Below are 8,343 nucleotides of genomic sequence, written 5' to 3' on the forward strand. Positions count from 1 at the left end.
CTCTGTAGGTGTGTGTGTGTGTGTGTGTAACCTGAGTCCTCTCTCTCTGTCTGTGGTCTCTGCTCTGGGGCACAGACTGCACCAGAGGAAAAGGCTGCAGCTACACCCCCCTTTTCATTTTACTCCTCTGCTATTTTCTTCCAGAACCAAAAGCATTGATCCCCTGAGTCACAAAATACCCCCCCTCCACCCACAGCTCAATCTCCCTCTTCCTCTCTTTCCATTACCCCAAACACCCCCAGATCAGTATCTGTCCTCATCTGGATTATGGACGCCTGTCTGTCTTTTCCAGAGCGCTCATGAACGCGTATGAAAAGCACAAGCATGAGATGTCGCAACATTCAATTATTGAAATAATATTTTAAAGAAGCTTTTTTCCACAAAAAAAATTATTCGACTGTTTCGTAACACAAACACATTGAAAACAGGCCGAAATGGTTTCAGCGGTGTGTGTGTTGTACTGTCACTATGTGTGCGTATGTGACTTGTGGTGGCCATATGGCTACTGTGCTCAACACTTCAGCCCACATCTGTTGTGTATTAAAGACCTAATGCTGCTCAGTACACACCTGGGTGGCCTTTCCACACACACTCATTCATGCACACAAACACTATCACACTCCATACCGCACGATCAAACTTTTCAATTATCACGTAGTATAGATAAGTGTTTCTCAACCTTTTTTTTTTGCCTTAGATACCACAAGACAGTAAAACTAAACCAGAAATATGTTCCAAAACTGATTCTTTACTGGAAATCATTCAGTGTTATCATTCATTTTACTTAAAAGGGACCATTATCAACTTTTTGGAGAAACTTTCTCGAAAAACAAATTCAACGCAAGTACGTGAATACATAACATTTGTATTGAAACAAAAGAAACCTACAAACATCCTTAAGAAACATATAGGCTAAACACACATACAAAGACTGTCAATGCAATTTTTTGGTCTCTTTTGGTCTCTCTTTTCATTTATTTGATCAAAAACACAGTAAAAACAGCAATATTGTCAAATATTATTACAATTTAAGATAACTTAAAAAATGTTTATGTACTTTATTCCTGTGATGGCAAAGCTGAATTTTCAGCAGCTATCAGTCTTCAGGGTCACATGATTCTTCAGAAATCATTATAATATGATTTGATGCTCAGAAAACTTCTCTTATTATCAATGTTGAAAACTGTTTTTTGTTGAAACATGATAAAACATTTTCATGATTATTTGATAAACAGAAAGTTCACTTTTGGAGACACCTTCTTGAGAAACACTTAATGAATGCTTTAAGAAATGTTATCCAATCAAGTAATGCATAATAAAATATAATAATATAATTGATGCTACAGTTAGTTCTGGTCCTTCAATTTGATTGGCTAAGCAATGTTCCAAGAGTGCTGAAATACAGTAAATATTTATAAGAATTCCTTATTTTTCGATGTGGATGTAAACGATTTCCTGTGAATGGGAAAGACTTTTGATTCATTAGCTGCTATGTGTAAATAACTAGAAGAATAAGAGTGCAGTAAATAATAAAACTATTTGCGCTACAAACCTGTGTGTTTATCATTACACAAGCCTTGCACATTCAATTTACAAATCATCACGCCTGCACTTTCATTAAAAATAACGTGGATAGGTTTAACAAAGCAAAATCAATATCTTCCCAAGTACCTCCTGGGATCTGCACACCCCTGATTGAGAATCACTGGTACAGAGATTCAGCTGGATGGGATTTTATCCACACATATCCAAATATACAACACATACACACTCTTCAAATGATACTACACAATATACTGGGCAATTCTGAATTTTCTGAAATAGTGGAGTGATGAATTCAGTACACAGACAATGAAAGAGAAGAAGATCATCTTAAAGCCATAATGTTGTGAAACACATCTGAATAGTGTGTGCTGTAGTTCACTTACGCTCAGTTCATTCAGCTCCTGTGTATTCTCCATCAGTTGAACTTCCACTCCCCTCGACTACAGTCCAGACACCTGCAAATGAAGGATGCTTTAAAATCGCCATAAACACAATATAATTCATAGGCATCCCTCTCTCGTTTCTGTCTCTCTCTCTCCCTTTGTGTCTGTGGGTATATGCGTGTAGGAGGGGAAGGAAGAAGTCTAGTAACTTCACTGTATCATAGCCAGCTAGGCTGAAGTAAATATCATTTACAGAAGTAAAAACTAAACAATGGGTTGAGAGAAATGTAATCAATGGAACACACACACAAATGCACTCACAGTACACACAAAAAGCCAAGCTGTCCAGGTCACGGTGATGCTAGCATGGCAGTAGTCATTAAAAACATCAATGATTTTGAGTCCCCCGTTGAAGCCCCTTGCATCCCCATCCCAGCTTCCATCTTTATCTTTCTCTCTTCCCATCCTTCCCCTGTCATTTAAAAGCTTGAAACTTCTGTAAATTGCTTTGAAACCTCCTGAGGCGTCAGTAATGAAAAGCACTTTTATTCAAAAACTCTTTGTAAGACATTGAAAGCCTCAGAATGAGGAGAATGGGTTTATTTTTTTAACATCAAATTTGTTTACATACCTCCAGAACAACAAACTGTAAATACATAAATAAATCAATTAATTAACATTGAAATTAACTGGCTATATTGGATTAAAAAATTATAAATCACTATGCAATTTTAAAGCTAGGAATAGCTAGTGGAGCAAATCCTCCTTATGGAAATGCACAAACAAAAGATTCATAAACTGACCAAATAATATCTTGAATTAAAATCTAGAAATGCTATTTTTGTTTAGCATGAAAGGAGACCAGTGTTCCAATGCTAAAAGTATATAATGTTTTTTTAACGACCAAAGCAAAACTGCTTTTTAACTTGACAGCCTGTGATCAGCATGCATTCTTTTTGTATGCAACTCACTTGAACTGCCCAAATTTATGTGAATTGAAGATTTCTGTCAAATCATTAGACAAACACCTGTTTCTTTCTTCATTGAAACAATTTTTGACTTTACTCAAAAACCTGAAGGGTCCGTTTGAATGGTCATTATGCTTCTGTTTTGGAATATGCTTTAGTTTATGGTATCCTATATCCATTACAATGACCTATACTAAGAACAATGGATGTAAATGGGAAGTCCTCACAAGCACTGTATACAAGCTTCTCTGTGTGTGTGTGTGTGTGTGTGTGTGTGTAAATGGAAGGGAGAGAAAGAGAGTTGAAGGGCACAGTTTGAAGAGCAGATCATTTGAATTTTTCATTTGCTTGGTGAAGCTGTGTTCTGAAATTCTAGCCTTTAATGCTCAGGCGGGGGAATGAGCTGAGCAGCATTGATTTTTACTGTTATCACTCAGTGCCCTCTGAGCCTACTGTCCTCATACACACACACACACACACACAGTTCTATATTCTGGCGCGCGCGCACACACACACACACACACACACAATGAACAGACGGACAACCAGCAGAAGACACATTACACTTACCATGTAACTGAACCATTGAGCTGAAATTTATGTCCCTTCTGTCAACACACACATTTTCAAATCAAAAGCCACTGATGCAACAACTGTCCCAGATCAAAACATTTGATTAAGTCAAACATGGAAAACAATATTTAAGGAAACATTCTAGGGATTGTAAACGGTCCAATTAGAGAAGACCATTCCGTCTCAAAACGCGCGTTACTGCTATTGTCAAGAAAGCACGCGGAGCGTTTAGTGGCGCGGCATTCTGCGCGCGATTCGACAGAGCCGCGGCACGAGCGCAACGCACAGGAAAGCCAAATACGCCAAAGCTTTCGTTTTCCTCCCTTTAAATCATCAGCGCTCACTCCATTGTCAAAACACACCGCCTATTAATAAACAAGCTGGACCGGGAACAAATGGTTTTCAATTGAGCAAAAGAGTCTAACTAAAGGGATTTTTTTTTATTAATGCCTTAGATTCATTATTCATTGTAATTATGAAGGATTAAACTATTTTATTTATATAGACAGGCCTCAGGTTTAATGCCATTGCCTAAATGTTTTCTCCTCCACCACTTCATCAGTTCTCAGCGCTCAAATACACATATAGCAGACCAAATGTATATTGTGTAGAGTCAAGAGTATTTCACGTAAATGCAGTCGGTTATGGCTAAAGTGAGCATGATGGGTGAAAACTGAATGTGTGTCAGTATTACATGCATACCTTCCATCTTAAATAGACAGCATTCCTAATTATCTGTCATCACTGTTAACCAACAAAAGATGTTAAATAAATGTATACTTGTTAAATAAACTTACTGTATCTGAAAAATGAGTTTAATTTGTATCTCAAAAATGAATTTATTCCAGTTTTTCCAAATTCAATCCTTGATTCAAATTTCTCATAAGCTTAATTGATTTGGTCTAAAGAGAGAAGAATTGATGACTATTTTTGTTTGAATACTACATATAAAATAGCTACCAAAATAAATGTTGGTAACTGCAGTTTGACTAAAAGTAATGACTAAAAGTTGACAAAAATGCTATGACTTTTTGTCGACTACAACTATGAAAGACTGAAATGACCAAAATGTGACTATTAAGCATTTTCGTCTCAAGATAAAGACTAAATCAAAAATGCCTGCCAGAATTAACACTGCTCAGGAACTGTACGAAGTGAAAAATGTTTTTGATACTTTAGATGCCACAAATAACCATTTAAGAACCTTAATTTTCAAGAGTGTATGCCTACTTTCCTGACAAAACGTATGCATTATTATTTTATTTATTTTACTGTTTAGGCTACTGGATTTACTATAGTTAGGCTAGTTGTAGTCGTTAACTGTTGTGAAATATAAAATGGCATCCAAGTGCACAGATATTGAAAAGACATTTTTAACATTCAGGGTGTGATGTTACATCCAAACCACCATGGGTGATTACCTTTGACCCTTACACATAATTCTACATGACTACCCTCTTGTAATTATGTTTTTGTTTATTTTATTTTTTTTAATTAGGCTAATGACAACATACATTCAATATGGCTGACGAAAGCAGTAATGCACCAAGACCCATTTACAGTTGTGTAACTCAAAATATAATTTTTTTTTTCTAGTTTTTAAGATGTATGTGATCAAAACAAATGTTATTATTAGATTTCATCTAGAGACTCTACAATCTACTTTAAAAAAAAGCGTTTAAAATGATGTCCCAGAATTAAGTCCAAAACTGTGCCTCGTAAATACGTCAACCAAAGTGTCCTACAATCTTTAAAAATAGATGTAAAACAGTCTCGAGTTTTTCCCCAAAATTTGAGGCCTGGAGATGGCCAAAGAGGAGGTCACTGATGTTCTCTTATGTAATTGTTGGCTAGTACACTCCATCTTATTACCAGCCACCAGAGCGACCTGTGTGTTGTGAATTATTTCGTGTTAAGTGTGTAATCTAATCCGGTCTCCTTCTCCGGTATCGGGTCGAGCTGCTATCGACAGCGCGAGGAAGCGACCAATGGCCAACGCGCAGTGAAGCGACTTCAATGTCGGGATGATATTCCCGTTTCCTCCGTATCAAATACAAACACAAACTCCACGTGCATGGGAAAACGGACATGGACTCGCGATTCAAACGGATACGGGAATCACCCAACAAACTCAGAACCATTAGGCTATTCAGTAGGCTTTCAATAAAAAAAGTTACAATAAATAAATCTACTGTTCAAAAGACCACTTGAATATATGTGAATATAATCACTTCACTTCGTCCATAAAGTACAATAATATCAAATGATAAGAAAAAATAAAGCCAACAATGGTGCGCTTCTGTAACTCAGTTTGAAACAGATGAATGTAAATCCCTGTAATCGAGAATAGTGAACATGTAATAGTGTGCTAACACTGTAAAAGGCATCACTGTCCTAATTTCTCCCATCCATTTAACTTTGTCACTTCTCGAGTATTCAACGTTTAAAATCTATTTTCTTGATCATCTTAATCCAAAAAAAAAGGATCCAAAAAGTACAATGGAAAGTTGTCACTTTTGGAACACTTTGACTCATTTGAATCATTTTCAGGCAGCAGTTTTCATTTCGTATGTTGACATTTTAAAGTGATATTTGGTAAAAAAAGAAAAAAAAGAAAAGAGGCATAGGTTTTATAGGTTGTGCGGAATGCAGAAATTACTGTCTGAGCTACAACTTCAAATTTAGTTCACCTTTTATGAGCACCAATTTTCTCAGATGTTTAAATCGCATGAAAGTATCAGGGGTGAGCAGGTGCTCCAACAAACTGCTCTTACGCTTGTAAACTGCTAGGCTACATAAAATATTCAGCAAAACTTCTAAACTTTTCCAAAAAAAACAAAACAAACAAACGCTATTTTATGGCTATTCAAAATGGGTACTTACTCTTATGAGTTGTGCGTTACTACGATTTCCAAACTCTCCAGAAGCTCCGATCGCATTCACTCTGTTGACATGCTCATCCAAAACTATTCAAGTGGTCGAGCTGCGTGAAGCGCGAGGAACAGCTCGCGCCAGTCAGTGCACGCGCTGTCAGTGAAGCTCGCGGGGAAGTCCTCCCTAAGTTCATGAGAGCTGCTCCAACCGACAGATCACCACTATAACCCAAACTCCGAGGAGCGCTGACTAGCCGTGTTTTCACCTTTAATTTACGCTCCTGAAGTTAACGTGAGCACACGCGCACTCCGTGGTCTACTTCATTATTAAAGTTCTCTTGCAGCGTCCGAGCGAGAGCGCTCATTGATGCGCATGCGCGCAGCTGCCATGCGGGGTGCTGCTGTTGGCTCGCACCCAAGCCAGTAATGGGGCACAGCACAAGGGCCAGGATGAGGCTCTTATTAATAGTTTCGTCCGAGTGATCAGCACAGTTTTATTTACCACCACCACATAACAACAACCAAGTCAAACCCTTGTCTTGGGATCAGATTCACTCTCGTATTGGACTTCCACTTCCACGAGAAAAGAGAGCTCCTCTAATTAACATTTATCAACACTTACGAGCAGCCAAATCACTAAAATAGCTCAGGTTTATTCAGTCAAATTTTTAAAACATGTCCTAACATGAGGGTGGAAAAAGTCACAGCTGTAAGAAAGAAACAGGAAAATGTTGCATGGAAGTTATTGACGCTTGTATGGTTGCACTTCACTGACTTTGAGAACTTGCACGCAAATGCCCACCCTTATGCCACAAATTGGCCTGGAAAAAAATATTTACATAATGGCTAGGTAGTCTCTGTGAATGTTGTGCAGAAAAAAAAAATATATTTAGAGTCAAAGTATAGGTTTTAGAGCAATACACATAAGAGAGTGGAGAGACTGTCGGCAAGTAATAGCTTTTTTTTTTTTTTTTTTACATCTGACCTCTAAATCTGTAGTTTGCATCAAAGAAATGCAATGAGTGAAGAAGACTAAAAGAGTGCAACAGAAAGCAATAAAGCTCCACTATGAAGTAAATCGCTGCTTGAATGTGCTCAGCAATTACTGCTATATTAGCCAGACGCCTCCTCAAGCACTGAAAAATGATGCTCCTGAGGGCCATGTTGGGCCATGTTTGACTGACACACTGTTACAGAAAGAAAACAAGAATTTCATGCTGTTGAGTGGAATGTAACTAGCAGGGGGCTGCTGTTGATCTGCAGGCTTAGCTCCACATGCTGCATGAGAATTTGGCTCCATAATCATCAGGAAAGAAACAACATTTCCCCACTCTCTCAAAACACGAGGGAGACGAGCTCACACCTCTGCTCATGTCATTTTAAAAGCGCTTTGTATTTAAACGCAGTTTAGTGGAATCAAAAGTCCGTTCAAAGGAACTGGATTATTGATAGCTACTAATTAAAAGAACAAAATTAAATCAGTACAAAGGTCTTTAAGAGCAAGTGCAGGCAGGCCGTACTTTTTGGGGCGGGGGGGCTAGCATGCGCTCAGCGGGGTCTTATTTATAGACCTGTGCAAAACTTTTGGCTACACACTGCACTGTGCTGACGCGGTAGAACCAGAAGATGCCTGTCAAACAAAGAATAAAAATACACCGAGAGAGGAGCGAATGGGGTTGCATCTGGCACGCTGGCGTGAAGACGCACGGTTTATGCCCCCCTCCCCCACAGTGCACATAGGCCCATGTTGCCCAGATATTGCACAACAAGTGCATGAAAAACAATAAGTGCAGCATGAAATCTTCATCTGCGGCCTCACATTGTTTTGTTTTTTATAGCGATATAAGAAGTACTGTACACAAAAATTTAAATTCTGTCATTATTTACTCACCCACAGGTCGTGCAAACTCTTATGGCTTTGACGTTTGTGGACCACAAAAATATGCGTTTTGAACAATGTCTCAGCTGTTCTTCAAAGAAAATTAATCCATACTGCTCAAT

At 38.2% G+C, this 8,343-nt stretch overlaps 1 protein-coding gene across 4 annotated transcripts in view; it reads right to left on the bottom strand.

Annotated features, from left to right (window-relative positions):
* LOC306860850 (protein phosphatase EYA4-like) overlaps positions 1 to 6,717 on the bottom strand; it is a 31,246-nt gene extending 24,529 nt beyond the window's left edge. For all 4 annotated transcript variants that reach the window (XM_079402813.1, XM_079402812.1, XM_079402811.1 and 1 more), the window contains exons 1-2: positions 6,353 to 6,717; positions 1,929 to 2,000 (exon numbers count right to left, since the gene is read on the bottom strand). In XM_079402813.1, coding sequence (XP_079258939.1) covers positions 1,929 to 1,961 — 33 coding nt within the window. In that variant the 5' untranslated portion in view covers positions 1,962 to 2,000; positions 6,353 to 6,717. The remainder of the gene's footprint in view (positions 1 to 1,928; positions 2,001 to 6,352) is intronic.
* Positions 6,718 to 8,343: the final 1,626 nt, after the last annotated feature.

Source organism: Barbus barbus (assembly GCF_936440315.1).
Source record: "Barbus barbus genome assembly, chromosome: 41".
In the NCBI taxonomy this organism is placed as follows: Eukaryota; Metazoa; Chordata; class Actinopteri; order Cypriniformes; family Cyprinidae; genus Barbus; species Barbus barbus.